We start from the raw sequence: 22,314 nt of genomic DNA on the forward strand, positions 1-22,314 counted from the left end.
GTGTCTTAATATCTTGCTTTATGCTTTTCTTTCTTTCCCTATAATATAACCATTTGTTTTTGCAAATTCATATATATATATATATATATATATATATATATATATATATATATATATATATATATATATATATATTTCTCTTATGGGTCCCCCATTTATTTTTATTTTTATTTTTATTTTGTGATTCTCATTTAATCAAATACAAGATTAAATAAATGGTCACACGTCACCACAACCAGAATTTACACACATATATATATATATATATATCTCAAATTTCATTTTTTGATACAAATAACATCAAGAACACTTCAGTCATGTTTCTCCATAGATATATACTATTGAAGTGGCTAGTGGGTGGGGCCTACTATGGGTAATTGGGCACTGGTATGACAGGTGTCGGTGACATGGCAGGTCCTGGTGCAATGGTGACTTGCAACCCTCTATGTTGCCCTGAATGAATCATGAATGCCACGTCAGCTGCTGCCAGTGCTTCCCTTTCCTGCTTATCGAAAATAATAATATGAAAACTGGCTTCTTCTTTTTTAACAAATCTTGAAGCTTTTAATTTGTAGTGTGGGACATAATTTTATTAAAAAAAATAGTCTTTTTTTTTACCTGGGATTGCCTACGGTGCTGCAATATACTGATTGCCCAAATCATTATGTAGCAAGGAAGAAGAAACCCAGCTGCCCGAAGCACAAACAGCTGCCCGAAATCATATAAGAATCATCAAGATGTGCTACAAATAATACTAAGATACTAATTTATCAGAGCATATACAAAAGTTTAAATAAATTCGACTTACAGCAAAAAAGGCAGAAGGATCATCAACATCATCATCATCATCACTACCACCATATCCGATTGTGAGAGCATGCCTCAACAGCAAAAGACCCATCAACTGTGACAAAATTGCCATAATAAAAATCTAATAATATATTTGAATTTTGATTAAAGAGATGGTAAATTGGTAATGGCTTACTATGATAGCAGATGAGCGACAAAAAGAAGCTGCACTGGTACTGTTTTCTTCATATTCATCATAATTATTCTCAGCTGCCATAGGCAAAACTCGAGGATCATTCAAGTCTACAGGTGAACCAGCAATAGTCCAACTTCCGCTGTATAAGAATTAAATCAATATAGAGCTTCTTCTGATCAGTGATAACAAACTAAGAATCAAGGATGGGATAAGATATAACATGCCTGATATCAATAACGGTGTCTTGTGATTGAGGTGTAGGAGCAGAATAACCAGATTTGTAAGGCTGATGACAGATTTCACAGATGATATCTCGTTTTTCATTGCACCATCGCTGAACACATTTTCTATGCGCAAACTGTGAAATATGATGATTTTAGCATAATATCGACAAATGTGTCTTTAATAAATAAAGAAGAAACTTGCCTTGAGGCTGCCGCTGCAAGCGCAAGGAACTTCTAGGTTTTTGATGCTATCTTCCTCCTGGCAGATGCGGCATTCAGTTGACGGAATCAATGGCTCTTTCTCACCGGATGCCTCGTATTCCGTTGTATCAGTCGGCAGATTAGCAGCATCACTGAGCTGATCAACACGCGAAATTAGGTGGTCTTCCATCTGCAAAACCACACTTTCATCAATATCGTTAATTCAAGTTCTAATTACGAAATTTTGGGGAAACCCCAAACTAGTTTGCTGCGTACACGAATCAGAAAAACCGGCTATGTTGCAGAAAATCAGTCCACAAGATACATAACTTACATACGTAAACATCATAGAAACTGAATCAAAGCAATTACGAACGATAGTCCAAAACCCTAGTACAATAGGGGAGCTCAAAACACAGAAATAATACGAAATTGAACTAGAATCGAGGGTTGAATACCTTAAAAGAAGTGATCGAGTAGGTGGAATTAGTGTTGGACAGATGAAATCGTAAGTTTGATATTGTAACTCTGGTCTGGTTTCAAAATCTAGGGTGTGAGCATATTGATTTGGGGATATGGATATTTTGGATAAAATACAAGAAAATGGATATGCAATTATGGGATATTTCGCATTGTTTGACGCGGTTCAGACGTTGACGAATCTTGTGCATTTTTCACCAAAAAAGAAAGTTTCAAATACGTTATCGATTTACCAAGAAAGTGTTCTTCGTACATCGGTAAATTATATACGTATAAACAGCTACTACTGTTTTTGAAGGGAAGATTAAAGTCTTATTTTTAAAAGGAAAAATGAATAAAAGAGTAACAACTTGTTACTTCTATTCACATTCGTTTTTTTTTTACATCATTAACATTAAACCCTTATTTTATGTTTAAATTATACCATTACCATCGTTTTTCTAAAGCTAGAGGAAGTTGTAACACTCCTAACACCTTGCCACATAAGATGTTTTGATGTCACATAGGCTGAAAGAAGTAGTAGCATCCAAGTTGTAAAAAGTAGGGTTGTGCATTGGTTGGTTTGGGTCGGTTTTGGACCCAAACCCAACCCAACCCATAAATGTTCGGTTTCTGGTTTTCAGTACCCAGTAGGATCGGTTTCTGGTTGGTTCGGTTTCTTGGGTTCTGAGGTCGGTTTTTTGGGTTCAACCCATACACTCACGGGTTCTGGGTTTAAACCCATGAGTTTTGGGTTTTAACCCATTTTCCAGAAATGATGCAAGAAGTAAAATACTTCAAAAACACCATATTGAAGTTAAATACTTCAAAAAACATGAGTCTTACAACCAAATAGTCCATTACAAGTTACAACCAAAGCCCGAAATAGTCTATTATAACCAAAAAACAATCAAGTATGAGTCGGTTTCTCGGGTTGGGTGGGTCGGTTTCTTGGGGCTGTTTGTCGGTTTTAAGTATGGGTCGGTTTCTCGGGTTGGATGGGTCGGTTTTTGGGTAAAAACCAAAACCAAAACCGAACCCGACTTTTCGATTTTTAAAAAATTCAAACTCTAACCGTTGGTTTTGCTGCGGTTTCGGTTTTTTCGGTTTCAGTTTCGTCGGTTTCTCGGTTTGTTGGTTTGGGTTTGCTCACCCCTAGTAAAAAGGTAGGGATTGGTAGTGTGTGATTTTAAATAAGTTTTATTTTGAAAATAAAATAAAATAGAGCAACAACTAATAGTTTTTGTGGTTAAAAGATGAGCGGTCAATCAAAGCAAAGTTTCTTCTCTCTCTCCTCTCGCTATGCATGTAACGAGCTGTTCTTAGCACCTTCCTTAGCACATGCTAGGGGGTGGTGTTTGACAAGCTTAGCACTCCTTAGCAAGTGAGCTTAACACCTCCACTCCTTATAGTCTAATAGTTAACATCCAATTAGCATATATGTAGAATCTATATGACATATGAGATTGAAAAAATAATTTAAGAGGGTAACCAAATGTCACTTTTGTTCACATTTAATCTCATCTTTTGTACACCATTTACAATTAAACTTTTATTTTGTGCTCAAAATAATCTTATCACTGACAATAACTTGTATTTCTAGTTTCATCTTTTCAAATCGTAGAATACAATCGTTACAGCCAAACCCTCATTAAATATGATAACTCCGAAATGTGATAACAATCAGTTTTTTTATAATCGAGAAGTGGTGTCGTGTTTTAGCTGATACAACACGACATGATAATTTTTTATATAATATGAACACGACACGCCACGATGCCGCAACAGATCGTGCCGCCACTACCTTCCTCTTCATCTTTCTCCCTATGGTCAATACGATGTTGCCACATAACGCGCCGCAACCACCATTCTCCTCATATTTTTCCTTCCTTAGCCCTGATAGTATACTGGGCTTGTGTTTCTTTCTCTCTATCTTGAACTATGACCATCATCGGGCTCTTTATTTGTAAGAGTCAAACAAGTTGTCGACGCCGCCCTGTATCACCGATGCACACCCTTCATAGCCGAACACACCATCAATAACCAACGCTTATTCCACAACCATCGGTTGTAGCACCTGGTTCTTGGTACGTATTCTTTTATTAATTCTTTAAATATTTTGCATTTTTTTGGCCTTGGACTCGGCGAGTTGAAGGACCAACTCGCCGAGTAGAAGCGGGACGGAACGCGAGATTTAAGCGATGGACTCGACGAGTCGGGTCCCGGACTCGGCGAGTAGACGCTGTCTGGACAAAAACCCTAATCCAAGGGTTTGCACCCTATTTAAACGACCTTATGCAGCCTTCATCGCCCCTTTATGCTCCCAAACACCTCTCATTGAAACCCTAGCCGTTATTGAAGCAATCTAAAGCATTTGGAGTGACTTTGGTGTTTTTGTGATCCAAGGAGGGAAGGAAAAGCTTGAAGGATCAAGATGAGGCTAAAGGGATCCGAGTTTGTGCACCATTTTCAGCTTATTGAAGGTAAAAAGTCTGTACCTTGGTTGTTCTTTTGATAGATCCCATTTTGTGGAGTTCTAGGGCTTTTCTAATCCATTTTGGTCACCAACCATGATTGCAAGCATGGTTTGGGGTTGATGTTTCGGATCTAGGTCCTTAGAGGGGTTACAAGGCAGAAAGGAGTGGCTTTTTGCACTCAAAGAAGGCCCCATGCATTGTAAGAGCTTGTTTTAGGACCTTTTGAGCTCAAAGTCTCATGCAAGCACGTAAAGGTTGTAACTTTACGTGCTAGATCGATTGTAGAAGCATAGATCTATCTTTTGATCAAAGGTTGTACATCAGAAATCGAAGATTTAGTGAGAGGATGTGACTAACTCGACGAGTCCATTCTTGGACTCGGCGAGTCCTAGGGTTCTGTGCCATATCTGTTGAGGGTCAAAAGGGCCCAGTTGAGTGTGGAAAGGTTTTAGGGAGTCCCGGGGAGTGACCCAATGTTCTGGACTAAGCTATGGTTCTGGAATTCATGGGACTCGGCGAGTGCATGAACAGACTCGGCGAGTCCAAGGCAATCTTCTTAAGATTGAAGATGAACTCGACGAGTTGTTCATACAACTCGGCGAGTCAAGGACAGGACCTGTTCATCAGTTGAAGATGAACTCGACGAGTTGTTTATACAACTCGGCGAGTCGGATGAAGATTCAGTAGATGTTCAATTAGAAGGAAAACTCGTCGAGTCATCGCCTAACTCGACGAGTAAAGACGAGTATAAGGTCAAATAGAAGGATAGGGACTCGGCGAGTTGGCGAACCAACTCGGCGAGTCAGGTCAACTGGAAGTTGACTTTGACTTTGACTTTGATTCGGTCAGGGGTAAAATGGTCATTTTACCCTAAAAGCAGTTGGCAGTGTATGACTAAGTGTTTTGTGGGAATTATAGCCGGAGGATTTCCGGAGCAGCAGCAGTAGCAGTCAGAGGATTTCCCGCACAGATCAGCAGCTACTACGAGGTGAGTTACCTTCCAGTAGCGGTGGGTCTACGGCCACAATGCCGGCCCACCAGTAGGGATCATATGATAGATGTTTGTCTTTGTGATATTCATATGTGTTATTACTACCTGATATGTTATATGCTAGCGTGATATGATATGTGATAGTAATAGCGTTCGGTTGTTAGGACCGAAGGATAGGTTAGGCACCCCAGATATGCCTAACAGTATGCTATGATATGTTTAGCTGCTAGCATGATATGTTACATGAGATAGAGGTAGTAGGAGGGGGAATAGTCCCTGAGATTCGGTTGTTAGGACCGAAGGGTAGGTTGGACACCCCAGATTTGTCTGACAGTAGATTATGCTATGATATATGCGGTAGTAGTGGTAGGGGTGAAATAGTCCCCGAGGTTCAGTTGTTAGGATCGAAGGGTAGTCAGCACCCCAGAATGGCTTGACACGGGTAGGTCACCACCCCAGAATGGCTTGACACGGGTAGGTCGGCACCCCAGAATGGTCGTACCGGGTAGGTCAGGCACCCCAGAAATGTCTGGCAGTATGTACGCTATATGATTGTATGGTATGTGGACGATGGGGGAAACTCACTAAGCTTCGTGCTTATAGTTTACAGTTTGTTTCAGGTACCTCTTCAGCGAAGGGGAAGGACCTGGCGCGGTAGCGGCACATCATACACACACGCATTGGTTTTTCCGCATTATGAGATGTTCTGGGATTGTACTCTGGCATTATTATTATTGTTATGATTTGGTTTTCAGACACGAGATATATTTTTATGAAATGATATGATCGGATGATGTTTTATTACAAATGTTTTACAAATCAATTAATCAAAAAGGAAATTTTTGGACGTGAAAATTTGGGATGTTACAAGTTGGTATCAGAGCCCTGGTTTGAGGGATTCGGACGCACCTTCGGGAGTGTCTGGACTCAAATCGAGGGACTAAAGGGATTTTTACAAAAGAAAATGATTTTCTAAAAGTTAAGATAAAGAGTTTGGAAAAGAACGAAGTGTGTGATGTGCGCGACCGGCCGAGCTCAAGTAAGTATTCCCCAAAGTACCCATACAAGTTTATGATATGATTACCAGTCTCAGTTTCAGTAGAACTGCATGCTAACTTAGGGCTAAGGATCTAGGAAGGATGCCTTATGTGCCTATTATATGTGTACCAGCTTATTGAGAACTGCATGCTATTACAGATTAGTCGGTATGATAGCCAGAGTAGTATATACTTGATTATGTGTACTCAATGCCCGAATGCTGCTTGCTTTGTGCTTTTAGAAGTTCTAGTTGTCTTTCACTAACTAGTAAACGAATATGTTAAGTTACATATTGCAAGGACTAAATAATTTCAGAAGGTTGGGTCTAGCTCTATTTCGCAGCTCTTGTTTGAGTCCAACCGTTGTAGGGTAGGACCTCTCATTCGAAGAATTATCTAGTCTGAGTAATATGTAATAGTATTCGCGAGCTAGTTAGGGGAAGAAAGCCGGGACTTCTTATGCAGCTGATGGCGGAGAGTGGGTTGGTGATTACCTAGGGCAAGCCTAGGATGAGATTAGCATGAGATCAGCAGTAGTAGTAGAAGGGACTTGGTGGAGTCGAGGCGATTCTTGAGGAAAGTACGGATAGATGTGGAAGGTAGTATGGGCCCGTACTACTGAAAGCAGAGGATCCGTACTTGAATCAAGGAAGGCTAAGGCAAGACCAGGGAACTTGTAGTAGATGTGATCCCTTTAGAGGTGTCAGTATCACTAATGGTTGCCTGTATGTATTGCAGAATGGTGGTACTATGTCCGAGGCCAGCGGTTGGCAGTTCAGGAGAGGGATCGGGTCCGGGATCAGGTTCCGAGCCAGTAGATGAGAGACTACGCGAGTTCATCGCGTCAGAGATCACCAGAGGCATCCTTGAGTCGACCCCCATCATTTTCGGGTCGATCAAGGAAGGGATAGTTGAGCTGATGGAGGACCGTCTCAGGGCGTTCAGGAGTGACATGGCATCTGGCTAGTCAGGATCCCGCACGCTGTCCTTTAAGGACTTCAGGGGCAGTGGTGCGCCAGATTTCCATGGGGCGAAGGACCCCATTGCTGCCAGACGATGGATTACAGACATTGAGTCTGCACAGTTGACTAGCTTCTGCCCTGAGGGGTCGAAGGTGAGGTATGCAGCAACCCTAAATTTTTGGGCCTGAGCCCTATTTAAAGGCATTTATGGCCTTCATTTGTGGCCACACATACCCTGGAGAAACCCTAATCGAACCAGAGAGCATAGAGAGAGAGAGAGAGAGAGCTAATTTCATCACTTTTGTGCATTCTTGCAAGGGAGGGGAAGGGGGATTCAAGCTAGGCTAACTTGAGGGACTCGGATCTGCTATCATTTCTTCAAAGGTTGTTGTTTGAGGTATGATTTTAGGATCATTCTCGTTTGTTTAGTAGATCTCATGAATCTAGGGTTTCTTTGCCCCTCTTTAGTTGAAATATGGAGTTGTGGAGTCCCTTTTTGTGGCTTAGACATTAGATATGGACCTTAAGAGGTCCAGAGAGTCCCAACAACCTAGCTTTATGCAGTCACATGAGAGTATTGAGCCTAAGACACCATTATAAGGGTTATTTTAGCAAATAGAGCTAGATAGGTGATGCATGGACATAAAGATTAAAGCTTTACGTGACTTTTGAGTGCTAGGAGGCCAGATCTATAAGTTAGAGAAGCAGATCTGACCTCAGAAGGCTAAATGAGTATTGTCATGGAGGAAACTCGCCGAGTTCATGAGAGGACTCGATGAGTCGGATCGGGTTGCCCCGCGATTCGTGACCAGTGGTAACCCGTCGACTGAAAGGTTAACTCGACGAGTCGAGTGAGGCCTTAGGAGGATTCAGAGGACATGCATGGACTCGCCGAGTCACCCGAGTGCACTCGACGAGTCTGGTCAAAGTTGGACCGTTGACTTGAGTTGACTTTCGTTGACTTTTAGGGATTGGTCAACATGTGGACATTTGGACCATTGGAGGGGTAAATTGGTCTTTTCCCCTTCTGCGAGATTATAGAAAGGGATTAGTCCAGCTTCTTAAGGGCTAATATTAATTAGGAATAATTATTATGTGTTAGGCAGGAGCTAGACCCGGGAGTAGAGATCACGATCCCGATTACGAGATTTTCATTTACTAGTTTACGAGGTGAGTCTTCTCACTATACTTACCTAGTGTGGTAAACCTTATGTGTGACCAGAGGGCCTTATGTGTATGAACTGTGTAATGAGATATCCTGCTATTTACTTGTGTTAAGTTTATGAGTATTATATTGTGATGTTGAGTTGAGGGACCGGAGGGTCCATATGAGCTGTGGGACCAGAGGGTCCCATTGAGACACATCGACCAGAGGGTCTTATTGAGTTATAGCCTCGAGTGGCTAATGTGTTGTGTGTGGTATTTTGGGGAACTCACTAAGCTTTTATGCTTACCGTGTTATGTGTTATGTGTTTCAGGTAGTTCCGAGGATCGCGGCAAGGCACCGGCATGATTGTACACACCGGCAGAAGATTGTTTTTATGATTCTGGGATTGTGTTTCCTTTTGTTGACATTTGAGAAATAAGTGTTTTGAGAATTATGATACAAGTTTTATTGTGTTAAAAATGAAAATTTTGGTTGAAAAAATACGTTGTTACAAGTTGGTATCAGAGCCTTGGTTTGAGGGATTCGGATACACCCTCGGGTGTGTTTGGACTCAAACTGAGGATTTGAGAAGGATTTTCAAAAAGGGATAATTTCATTCTAAAATGAGCAAGAGTCTAAGAGAAGTCGAGCCGGAGCAGTGTGTATAATCAGCTAGAGCCGAGCGGTGATTTCCCAAAATACCCTTATTTTGAGTTATGAGATATTTTATGTGATATGATGCATAATAGAGAGTAGGCTAGGTGATTCATATATTAGGACTAGGGTGGCCTGATTTGTGATGCCTTAGCCTAAGGATTTCTGTTATTAGTGTTTAGCTGGAGTATGAGTACCTAGCAGGAACTAGCCAATGAGAAAACTTCTGTGAGAGTAGATTGTGAGGCATAGAGTACTTGTAAATTGGGATCCGGGGAGGAGGACTTGGGATGAACACTGATGCGGTGTGGAAGGTAGTATTGGGCCCGTACTACTGGAAGCACCGGATCAGTAAGCGGCCCAAGTAAGAATCCTTGGGATGCTAAGGAACAAGTAGGGTCGGGTGATCGAGTGTGAGTATGCTCGAGCGAGTCTCTGATATTATTGTGTTGTGTTTCAAAGACATCATGGTGGGGACACGCCACAACCCTGGGAGCAGTGGGAGTAGCGATGAGGAGATACGGAGGATGATCCACGAGGAGGTAGCTGCAGCTATCCGAGCAGAGATTCCGGAGATGTTTGGGTCTATCAAGACCACCTTGATTCAGACATTTGACAAGCGTTATGCTGCTATCACTGAGGCTGCTGCTGATGCGGCCACTGCAGCCGTCGCTGCTGCTTGGCCTCAGGGAGGTGACTCGTAGCTGTTCCGAGAGTTCAGCAACACGAAGCCACCCGAGTTTGATGGGACGCAGGATCCGATTGCGGCTATGAGGTGGATCTCCGATATCGAGGGGTGTTTTTACACGTGCTCCTGTCCCGACCATTTGAGAGTTCGGTTTGCGCTGAACCAGCTTCGCTTGGGAGCGAAGGACTGGTGGAAGTTCGCGACAGCTGGCTTTACCACTGCAGATCATGTCGTAGTGACATGGGAGAGGTTTGTTCAGATGTTTCGAGACGAGTATGTTCCCCCGGTGGAGAGGGAACGTTTGGCACAAGAGTTTCTGTCTCTCAGGCAGAAGACAAAGTCAGTGACTGAGATCTCGAGGATGTTCCATGAGAGGGCGATGTTTTGCCCTGAACACGTGTCCACTGAGCAGGCACGTGTGAGCCGATATCTAAGCATACTGAGGAGGGATATACGAGAGTTCATGGCGAACTCGTCATACCGTACATTGGGCGAGCTTCAGGCCAATGCCAGGAGGAGGGAGATTGAGCTTGAGTTACAGACCATGGAGGATGAGGAGGAGTCCCGGGGGAGGGACCGGAGGCCGGTGCAGTCGCAGCCGGCGACGAAGCGGGCTAAGCCCGCTGATTCCAGAGTTGGGGGCCAGAAGAGCCGTACTTGTGGCAAGTGCGGCAAGAGTCATGAGGGTTCTTGCCGAGCGGGGATCTGCTACAAATGTGGCAAGGAGGGGCACATGGCAAAGGATTTCCCCAAGGGATTCTCGGTTTGCTTTCATTGCAACCAGACCGGCCACCGGAAGGCCGAGTGCCCCCAACTAGTGTAGGGACCAGCGTAGGGATCTGCACCTACCTCTGTGCGTGCTTCTGAGAGCCGTCCAGTGAAGGCCGAGACGCCGAGGGCTCGCGGGAGAGCCTTTCAGTTGACAGCGGAGGAGGTCCGCGCAGCGCCCGATGTCGTGGCTGGTATGTATTCTTTTATTTACTTATGCTGAGTTTGAGATATTATGCTTATATTGTGACGTGTTTAGGTACTTTCCTTGTGAATTCTGTACCTGCTTTGGTGTTATTTGACTCGGGTGCGAGTCGATCTTTCGTGTCATTAGCTTTTAGTCAGCACCTCAGTATCCGACGAGAGGCGTTGAGTCGACCTCTGCGAGTTTCTATAGCTGACGAGCGAGTGGTTTTTGCTGCTGAGGAGATTCGAGGATGTATACTCGAGATTTTCGGTGTTGAGTTCCCGATAGATTTGGTACCTATTGCAATGGGGGATGTCTGTGTCATCGTGGGCATGGACTGGTTGAGCCGATTCGGAGCTATTATCGACTGCGAGCGTCAGTTGGTGACCATACGAAACCCTAGTGAGGGAGTACTTACAGTATATGGCGAGGGTACCCGATCTGGGTCAGCATTTTGCTCGGCTGCCAGAGCAAGGCAGAGCCTACATCAGGGCTGTAAAGGGTTTGTAGCCTATGTGATGGATACACGAGCTGTCGCTGAGAGTCCGAGCTCGGTCAGTGAGGTTCCTATTATGCGAGAGTTTCCAGATGTTTTCCCCGAGGAGTTACCGGGTGTGCCTCCTGAGAGACAGGTGGAGTTTCGCATCGATATGGTTCCGGGTGCGGCGCCTATTGCGAAGGCACCTTATCGCCTTGCGCCACCAGAGATGCAGGAGTTATCCTCGCAGCTTCAGGAGCTGTTGGGGAAGGGATTCATTCGACCGAGTAGCTCGCCGTGGGGAGCGCCGATCCTTTTTGTCAAGAAAAAGGATGGTTCGCATCGGATGTGCATTGATTACCGGGAGTTGAACAAATTGACGGTCAAGAACCGTTACCCACTTTCGAGGATCGATGATTTGTTCGATCAGTTGCAGGGAACTTCTTGGTTCTCCAAGATAGACTTGAGGTCGGGATATCACCAGATGAGGGTGCGGGATGAGGACATCCAGAAGACGGAGTTTAGGACTCGTTATGGGCATTACGAGTTCGTGGTGATGCCTTTCGGGCTCACCAATGCACCAGCATCGTTTATGGATCTCATGAACCGAGTATGCAGGCCGATGTTGGATCAATCGGTGATCGTGTTCATCGAAGATATTCTGGTGTATTCGAGGTCCAGGGAGCAACATGAGGAGCATTTGAGGGAGATTCTCGGGGTATTGAGATCGGAGAGGCTTTATGCCAAGTTCTCCAAGTGTGATTTCTGGTTACGAGAGGTCTAGTTTTTGGGACATCTCGTTAATCAGAAAGGGATATCGGTCGATCTGACCAAGATTGAGGCTGTTATGAGTTGGGAGGTGCCGAGATCCCCCACTGAGATCAGGAGTTTTCTAGGGTTGGCCGGCTACTATCGGAGATTTATCAGGGATTTCTCCAAGATTGTCGTTCCCCTCACCAGATTGACCCGGAAGGGCGTTGCTTTTTCTTGGGGTCCCGAGCAGCAGACCTCGTTTGAGACCCTTCGCCAGAGATTATGCGAAGCCCCGATGTTAGCTCTTCCGGAGGGAATGGAGGATTTTGTGGTGTACTGTGACGCGTCCATACCAGGGTTGGGTGCGGTGCTTATGCAGAGAGGGCACGTGATAGCATACGCATCGAGGCAGCTGAAGCCTCATGAGACGAGGTATCCCACCCACGATTTGGAGTTGGGGGCAGTAGTGTTCGCCCTCAAGATATGGCGTCATTATTTGTATGGGGTTCGGTGTACCATATACACGGACCACAAGAGTTTGAAGTATCTGATGGATCAGCCCAACCTGAACATGCGACAGAGGAGATGGTTGGATGTGGTAAAGGACTATGACTGTGAGATCCTGTACCACCCAGGCAAGGCTAACATGGTAGCCGATACTCTAAGTCGTAGGGCGTAGAGTGCCCCGATTCGAGATATATGTATGAGGATGACGGTGATGACTCTGGTGTTGGATACCATTCGAGAGGCCCAGGCAGAGGCTGTGAGACCGGAGAATCGCAAGAGGGAGCGGGTGATTGGACAGGTATCCAAGTTTGTGACGGATAGCCGAGGACTTATGACCTTTCGTGGTCGGATTTGGGTGTCGTATACGGGCGGGGCATGTAGCATTCTGATGGAGGAGGCGCATAGATCGAGATTCTCGATCCATCCCGGGGCCACTAAGATGTATTTGGACCTGAAGAGAGATTATTGGTGGCCCTGTATGAAGAGGTATGTTGCATGGGTAGTAGAGAGGTGATTGACCTGTCGTCGGGTTAAGGCCGAGCACCAACGTCTGCATGGAAAATTACAGCCACTGGAGGTTCCCCAGTGGAAGTGGGAACAAATTTCTATGGATTTTATCACCAAATTGCCGAGGACCGCGAGAGGTGTTGATGCAATTTAGGTGATTGTGGATCGGCTAACGAAGAGCGCTCACTTCCCTGCTATCAGTGAGAGCTCTTCTGCAGAGAGGCTGGCAGAGATATATGTGAGGGAGGTGGTGTTGCGGCATGGAGTGCCGATCTCGATTGTGTCAGACCGAGATGTACGTTTCACTTCCAGGTTCTGGAAGAAGTTCCATGAGGAATTGGGTACGAGATTGCACTTCAGTACTGCTTACCACCCACAGACGGATGGACAGAGTGAGTGGACGATACAGACACTCGAGGACATGCTTCGAGCATGTGTTATGGACTTCGGTGGAAGTTGGGATACATACCTACCTTTGGCTGCGTTTTCCTACAACAACAGCCACCATTCGAGTATTGGTATGCCTCCCTTTGAGCTTTTATATGGGAGGAGGTTTCAGACTCCCATCTGTTGGGGAGAGGTAGGGCAGCGAGTGATGGGTAGCACTGAGATAGTGCTTAAGACGACTGAGCAGATACAGCAGGTCAGACAGAGGTTGCTGACAGCCCAGAGCCGCCAGAAGAGCTATGCAGATAGACGGCGGTCCGAGCTCGAGTTCCAGGTTGGAGACCTTGTTCTCCTGAAGGTATCTCCTTGGAAGGGAGTGATTCGATTCAGGAAAAGGGGTAAGTTGGGGCCCCGATACATTGGTCCTTTCAGGGTGACCGCGAGAGTGGGCAAGGTAGCATACCGTTTGGAGCTACCTGAGGAGTTGAGTCAGATCCATAACACCTTCCATGTATCCCAGTTGAGGAAGTGTGTGGTCGATGAGACGGCAGTGGTATCACTAGAGGATATTCAGGTGGATGCGAGCCTGAATTAAATTGAGAAGCCGATCGTGATCTTGGATCAGAAGATCAAGTTTCTGAGGAACAAAGAGGTGCCCCTGGTTCAGGTCCAGTGGCAACATCGGAGAGGGTCCGAGCTGACTTGGGAGCCAAAGTCAGAGATGCGGGAGCAGCATCCAGAGTTGTTTGCTGAGTAAGACTTCGAGGGCGAAGTCTGATTCTAGTGGGGGAGAGTTGTAACATCCGGATTCCAGGTATCATAATTTAAGTATTTCTTTTAAGTTAAGAAGAGGGACTCGACGAGTTGACGCCTAAACTCGTCGAGTATGATCGCGATTGATGACTCGGATTAATGAATGGACTCGACGAGTCGGTGAGGCGACTCGACGAGTCCGCGCTGTTGGCAGAAACCCTAAATTTTTGGGCCTGAGCCCTATTTAAAGGCCTTTATGGCCTTCATTTGCGGCCACACATACCCTGGAGAAACCCTAATCGAACCAGAGAGCATAGAGAGAGAGAGAGAGCTAATTTCATCACTTTTGTGCATTCTTGCAAGGGAGGAGAAGGGGGATTCAATCTAGGCTGACTTGAGGGACTCGGATCTGCTATCATTTCTTCAAAGGTTGCTGTTTAAGGTATGATTTCAAGATCATTCTCGTTTGTTTAGTAGATCTCATGAATCTAGGGTTTCTTTGCCCCTCTTTAGTTGAAATATGGAGCTGTGGAGTCCCTTTTTGTGGCTTAGACATTAGATCTGGACCTTGAGAGGTCCAGAGAGTCCCAACAACCTAGCTTTATGTAGTCACATAAGAGTATTAAGCCTAAGACACCATTATAAGGGTTATTTTAGCAAATAGAGTTAGATATGTGATGCATGGACATAAAGATTGAAGCTTTACATGACTTTTGAGTGCTAGGAGGCCAGATCTATAAGTTAGAGAAGCAGATCTGGCCTCAGAAGGCCAAATGAGTATTGTCATGGAGGAAACTCGTCGAGTTCATGAGAGGACTCGACGAGTTGGATCGGGTTGCCCCGCGATTCGTGACCAGTGGTAACCCGTCGAGTGAAAGGTTAACTCGACGAGTCGAGTGAGGCCTTAGGAGGATTCAGAGGACATGCATGGACTCGCCGAGTCACCCGAGTGCACTCGACGAGTCTGGTCAAAGTTGGACCGTTGACTTGAGTTGACTTTCGCTGACTTTTAGGGATTGGTCAACATGTGGACATTTGGACCATTGGAGGGGTAAATTGGTCTTTTCCCCTTCTGCGAGATTATAGGAAGGGATTAGTCCAGCTTCTTGAGGGCTAATATTAATTAGGAATAATTATTATGTGTTAGGCAGGAGCTAGACCCGAGAGTAGAGATCACGATCCCGATTACGAGATTTTCATTCACTAGTTTACGAGGTGAGTCTTCTCACTATACTTACCTAGTGTGGTAAACCTTATGTGTGACCAGAGGGTCTTATGTGTATGAACTGTGTAATGAGATATCCTGCTATTTACTTGTGTTATGTTTTATGAGTATTATATTGTGATGCTGAGTTGAGGGACCGGAGGGTCCATATGAGCTGTGGGACCAGAGGGTCCCACTGAGACACATCGACTAGAGGGTCTTATTGAGTTATAGCCTCGAGTGGCTAATGTGTTGTGTGTGGTATTTTGGGGAACTCACTAAGCTTTTATGCTTACCGTGTTATGTGTTATGTGTTTCAGGTAGTTCCGAGGATCGCGGCAAGGCACCGACATGATTGTACACACCGGCAGAAGATTGTTTTTATGATTTTGGGATTGTGTTTCCTTTTGTTGACATTTGAGAAATAAGTGTTTTGAGAATTATGATACAAGTTTTATTGTGTTAAAAATGAAAATTTTGGTTGAAAAATTACGTTGTTACAGATAGGGTGGAGTTGAAGGTATAAGTGGTGGTGGATGCCTCTTCAAGAAGAGGATTGTGGTAGAAATAGGTAATGAGTTTTAGGATTAAGGTTAAATTGTGTATTTATTTTAATTAATAAAAATTGTTGCTAAAACTATATTAAAATTTAATTAATAAAATCATTCAATCAAAGTTGTAATAGTGATTTTAGACCAATTTAAAAAAGAAAAAATCAAAACACAAGAATTAACAATGATAAAAAAAAAATGGATAATGAAGAGTATAACGTACTTTAGCTTTTGGTCACTAAATTATTTTGTTTGCTTTATTAACCCTTGAAATAGTGAGTTTTGTTGGTTTCGGCCCGTCCAAACATAAGTTTTCCGGCCAAGTATAATTTTCCGGTAAAACTCGACTTTCCGGCGAGACCTTTACTGGAAATGTTAAAAACCCAAAATTAGATGAGCACAAGAATCAGATGAACTTGAAATCAAACTCGAAAAACCTAGGGTTTCGTCTTCATCGAAATCTGGAGGAAATCCATTGAAAAAAAATAATTTTCTTATCTGACGAGTATATCTAAAGATTTGGGCAAGTCAGGTGTTTCTGCAATAGCCATCGTTGCGACCTTCTTCACAGGAACAATCAAACAAGTGTTTCAGCTGTAGCTGCCACAAATTTACAGTTTACAGAGACGATGAAACAAGTGTTTTAGTCGCGAAACATACGTCTCCATCGCAACGTCATACGTTCAACACAAAGGTAGCTTTTGCGTTCTTCTCTTTCTTCAACTTTACTTTTTGTTTTTGAAGTTTATTTGTTCGACTGTCATACAAAATCGACACCTTAATAGCCAAATTAGACGCCAATGGGAACAGATCCATCGAATTTGAAGAACTATTGAATGCCATTTTTCCTGATTCCGATGAAGAGATTTTCATCGACCAAGACTAACTCATGAAAGCCTTTCGATTGTTCGATAAAGATGGCAATGGGTCCATTACTCCTATCAAACTTGCAAGCCAGATGGCGAAATTGGGCCAACCATTGACTTATCGGGAACTTAATGACCTGATGAATGATATTGACACCGACGACGATGGTAGCATCAGTTTTCATGAATTTAAATACAACGGTGTTTGGGATGCCGGCGTCTGAATTCTTTGAAATAATAACTCTTTAAAGATGGTGATGGCCTTTTTTGTGATCATCCATATGGAGTTCCAAATCATATATGATTGTTCTTGAGCATTAACGATGAATATGTATGAATTTACAGTTTCTAAATCCATTTGACATAAAACGAATCAGTTGTAAGGAATTTAGTTTATTTTTAGGAAATTGCGAGTCAATCCATTCGACATAAGTCAGTTTTCCCTTGTTCGTCTTACAAATGGAATCGGATCTACGTTTCTCTTATAAGGCTTGAATCCTTTGAAAAAAATATTGGGATAATCATACTTTATTGATTGTGCTTGTGACGAATCAATTTAATCAAGATGCAAAGAAGGTTTAAATATGTGCTCATCTAATTTTGAGTTTTTAACGTTTTCAATAAAAAAGAGGTCTCGCCAGAAAATCGAGTTTGACCGGAGAATCATACTTGGTCGGAAAACTGACAAAATCCATTATTACCGGTCATACTGGTATATTGTATACATTTCTAAAAATTCAATGGTTAATTATAAAGCAAGAAAAATAATTTAATAACTAAATATAACCAAAAGTTAAAATGCTTTATCATCTCAAGTCGTTATCCCAAAATAAAATCATAAGAATCTAACTGCAAACACGTACAAACTATCATGAAGTGTTGCCACCAGGTCTGTTTTGACAAACTATAATTTTGTCTAAAAAATGGACCAAAACTCTAAAATATATATTGGACCAAATTCACTTTACTGTAGAATATATCTCAAATTTGACCCAAACCAAAAAAACAAAACTGTATATAAACGTAAGTCAAAAGCACTACAGCCCTGCAATCTGGGTCAGGTTTGGGTTAAACGTCTGACCCAACTCAATAATTTGGTTTCAGTTATATATAGTTAAAATAAAAAGGCCTATACGAGAAAAAAACGTACATTACGTCGATTATGGCCTAGATTCCAGAAAACACATAACCATTTTTATAACAAGGCGTTGCTAGAAGAAGGAAAACAGCCAGTAAATAATAGCGACTTCATCTCTTCTTGTTCTGCAAAATCACCACCATAACCACCTTCTATGGCTTCATGACCGCCATAATCAACACAAGTGCTAGAACACGAAGATGGCGACTGCCTGTAAGTAGTACTTGATGTCGAAGAATTATTCCCAATTGTCTTCCTCTTCTTGTAATTCGCTTTAAAGCAAGCTTGTCTTAATCTTTTCGTGTTGTCTTCAAGTTGTAAATCCGGGATTTCTTCCATTTTCTTTCTTTCGTTCTCCAGTCGCATGATAGCTTCTTGTAGCTTCTCTTCGACTGCATTCCCTGATGATTTCTCCAATTCCTGCTTCACGAATCCAATTGGTGAACAAGATTAGTGACAAGGATCGATGACTACTAACACCCTTTAATTGGATTAAACATTTGTAGATAATAATCTTGCAATCTTTGAATAAACTGGAGTCTAATTACCTGAACATTATTGATTAGAGTTTGAAGGCTCATAAGTTTGCGATGAGGCCAACGACGAATGCCCAATTCCCTACACCGTTTCTTCAAAAGCGTTAATCCGACATTAAGTTCTTTTGCAGCTTGTGTTATCGGCATGTAAAAGAACTGTGAAATCGTCTCCCTGCTTAACGCCATTCTGGACGGATAATTAAAATCACAACCACCATTGCCATTATCACCTTTGTGATCAAGCTTTTTCTGCGGTTTCTCATACCCAGAAATTACCATCTTTGTCTCCTCTTTATCGTCAATGTTCATGGCCGCCATGATCGCTGGTTGAGTTTGAGTTTGATGAGAAAACCCTAATGTGTTCGTTATGTGCATTTCTTGATTTGGAAAACCTAATGAGTTCATCAACGGTATTTCTTGATTTGGAAAACTTAACGAGTTCATCGTGGACATTTCTTGATCTGGAAACCCTAAAACATCATCTCTTCCAACCAAGAAACCATTTTCATAGAGCGTAGGATCTACACATGTAAAACATATAAGATCACGAAAGAACGAAAACCCTAGTCTGGATTACATGCATGATCAAACTAGAAACTTGAATCACCTGGTAGGATTTCCATGGAAGAACAGATTGGATTCTTTGAAATGATATCCATCAAATAAGTAGGATCAAGATCATAATTACTGCATCCTGATTCTGGATACCTACATCAATCCAATTTTAACATGAATTGAAACCTATGTTCTTCATTTCTGATCCCATTACGAAATGTTCATGAAAACATGATTAAAAACAAAAAATTAATTAAGTCTTGATTACGTACCTAAAATCAAGAGGAGGCAATTGGTGTTGAAAGGAGAAAACTTCGTCTTCTTTGGGAATGATTTCATGGTTTGACCACTCTATTATTTCCAAAGGATTTTTACTTCCCATGACTAGATTTGACTTATACATGAGATGCTAGAACACACTTGGAGGATTACGGGGTTTTGATATTATTTGTTTCTGAATGGATATATAGGAAGTGGAGAAGCCTAAGGTGATTGTACATTTGTAATTAAGTAATTAGTGGTTCGTTAATGTTAATTTGGTGTTAAATGCTTATTCCTTGACGTTAATGTGAAAGTAGTTAATCATGTAATTATTGTTGTGAAGATCATGCGCCGTTCTATATTAAAAGTTTGGAGATGAGTTTCCGTGTCATAAGAAAAAAAAAAAAAAAACTCATTTTTCTCTAGAAGTCCATTTTGTGACAGAATAAGTCGTCGCATAAGTGTACAGTAGAAACTCAAAGACTGATTCAACCACTTTTTATTTAACCATTTGTAGATAACTTATACATGATTCGAACTTGAGAATTGTAATATATATAAGTTGTAGGTCTTACAGATTAAATCAACCACTTTTTATACATCTTATTATAGTTGAGCTTAATAGTGAGGGTCTGATGGGTGAAAGAGTAATTTTGTATGTGAGGGAAATTAGTGGTGGTGGTGGTGGGCATTAATTACATCATCATGATCAAGAATTTAATTACTAGCAAATACTATAAGTTACATTTTTTATCGCTTTGGGGCTTAAAGATTGATTTGATACCACGAGCCCTGCATAGTTTCTTTCTGTGCAGTGGTTAATAAAAGTGCTGCTGTTTCCAAAAAAAAAAAATTGATACCACGAATTAAATTTTTTTTTTTTTTTATATAAATCTGTTAGCTCTCGAATCTCGATATTTCATAAGTTCACTAGATTAATTGGAACTTTGCATTATTGTCTTAGTATAGTTAGAATTTAGAAATTTGAGAAATGCGATGATAAAAAGCAAAAAATGGGTGGCATTGTGGGCTTCATATATAACAAGTCAAAGTGGGCTGTGTAACAAAAACATTTTGTATAGGACAAAATGGGTAACGTTCTCTTACTAAGATTTTTTTTCTTTTTATTAAAAAATATATTTTGATGACTTTTTTACTTGTTTACTTTTTAATTATATTTTTAGATTTTTAACATTAACCAGTTATTAAAAAACATGATTATAAATTGATTTGTTTGTTTATGAAAAGATTGTTTGATTTCAACAATAAAGGATGATTAAAACTTCTTAAATTTGAAATACAATCCCGTTTGTAGTCATAGTTTTTTAATTATAATAATTATTGTTTGATGTTGCTATTTTAAACTTTACATTTTTTTAAGATTGAATTGGTAAATTATAATCAAACCTCCCAGTGGCGGAGACAATAGGGGGGCATCCCCCCCTCCAAAGTTCAAATCTCATATTCAATAAGAAGGTTAGTTTAATTCTAATTATATATCGTATTTAGTTGTTTATTTTTTTGTAATCTGTTTTTAATAATTTTATTAGAATTGGTAATTTAATTTCTTACAGCTATAGGATAAATCATGAGAAAAAAAAATCATGGATTTTTTTTCAATGAAAAAAATGTTCATGAACCACAATTATATTGATAAAATTAAGAATAATGTTCATAATACATGCCTAGATAGTTAAGGAGTCAATCATAGGCTAAATCATAAGCCCCCGTTAGTCTAAAATTCTGGTTCCGCCCCCTGAAGCCTCCACGTGTAGATCATATGGTGTTAGGGTGCCAAATTGACACTTTGGATTAATTTAATTTCATGGTGATTAACGGTTCTATCTACTAATGTTCAATATAATCCAATTTAGTCATCTAATTCAATCTTATCAAAGGGTGTGGCACTCGTCGTCCTTGTCACTAATCTTGTGAACTAAATGGATTTGGAAGCATGATTAGGGAATTCATCTGGGAATAGAACCGAAAGAGAAGCTACAAGAAGTGATCGTGCTATTGGAGAAAGAAAGGAAGAAGATGGAAGAAATCATGGATTTACATACATGGAATTATTTAAACATACATGCTTCAAAGTCAAAGCGAAGTAAAAGAAGTGGAATACAATTGGGATGCAACCATCAACGAATTCAAGTACAATATATATATATATATATATATATATATATATATATATATATATATATATATATATATATATATATATATATAGCTAGGTTCATGTGTTTAAATTAATTATTGTGTTATTGTATGCTTAAATGTCGACCAATCAAAATTAAATAAAAAATTAAATAATTAAATAAATAAATAAGGGTAATTTAGTAATTTGTTTAGTAACTTCCAAAAATAATCCCTATAATCATGGTATTGACTTTTAACGTAATCTCTCCTCTCCTGTTTAAATGTCGTTCCCCTCTTTATCTAAAAACCAAATCTTGGCGGCCGATCTGCAAAATTGGAATAGACAAAATCGATCGTTCTACAAAAATCGATTCCCATCGCCATAAAATCGAGCATAGGAACAGAAGAGAGAATGAAACTCGCTAGAACGTTCATCGGAGATGGCCTCGCCGGCGGAAGAGCAGCAAAATCGGGTTATATCCGGCACCACCATCAATCGCGGTGGGGACTTCTCTTCTCGTATTTGGGTTATATCTAGCCAGCTCCACCACCTACATCCGACACGACCATCGATCTTCACGTCTACTGTCACTCTTCCCATTTCTATGAAATACAAACAATCAACATCAAATCCAGCAAGATCAGCTTTCGCATCTTAAATGGATTCACAGCTCAAAGACTTATCTTCAAAACCCTAATCTCCCACTTCTCAACCCAATCTCGAAGGCGCTTCCGATAATGACGATCTCCCCCTCAAAAGTGGCTCTCTATTGGTCTGGAAGGATTCTTTCTAGGATTATGCTTTTCGCATTCAAATTTTATTGGATTCAGGAGACTTGCATGAATCCACAAATCAATGGAAGTATCAACAATGAGGCAGCTTAATTTCTGGTGTATAT

General features: G+C 41.6%; 1 protein-coding gene and 1 long non-coding RNA gene across 3 annotated transcripts; one reads left to right on the top strand and one right to left on the bottom strand.

Moving 5' to 3' along the window:
- Window positions 1–232: 232 nt before the first annotated feature.
- On the bottom strand, window positions 233–2,091 carry LOC145117550 (uncharacterized). Of its 2 annotated transcripts, none has more exons than XM_079053843.1 (7): window positions 1,869–2,091; window positions 1,412–1,613; window positions 1,210–1,343; window positions 986–1,124; window positions 809–904; window positions 619–708; window positions 233–502 (listed from the first exon to the last, which is right to left on the bottom strand). In XM_079053843.1, the coding sequence occupies exons 2-7, from the start codon at window positions 1,598–1,600 to the stop codon at window positions 368–370; spliced, it is 783 nt and encodes a 260-aa protein (XP_078909969.1). In that variant the 5' UTR covers window positions 1,601–1,613; window positions 1,869–2,091; the 3' UTR covers window positions 233–367. The 2 variants fall into 2 exon arrangements, with proteins under 2 accessions (XP_078909969.1, XP_078909968.1); XM_079053842.1 differs by having other exon boundaries at window positions 1,412–1,600; window positions 1,869–2,085.
- A 14,075-nt stretch (window positions 2,092–16,166) lies between these two features.
- LOC145116339 (uncharacterized) lies at window positions 16,167–17,218 on the top strand. Its single transcript, XR_013712008.1, has 2 exons — window positions 16,167–16,614; window positions 16,706–17,218. It is a non-coding gene; the product is annotated as an uncharacterized LOC145116339 (long non-coding RNA).
- Window positions 17,219–22,314: the final 5,096 nt, after the last annotated feature.

Source organism: Lactuca virosa, chromosome 5, assembly GCF_052849685.1.
Source record: "Lactuca virosa cultivar CGN04683 chromosome 5, Lactuca_virosa_CGN04683_v6, whole genome shotgun sequence".
Taxonomy (NCBI): Eukaryota; Viridiplantae; Streptophyta; class Magnoliopsida; order Asterales; family Asteraceae; genus Lactuca; species Lactuca virosa.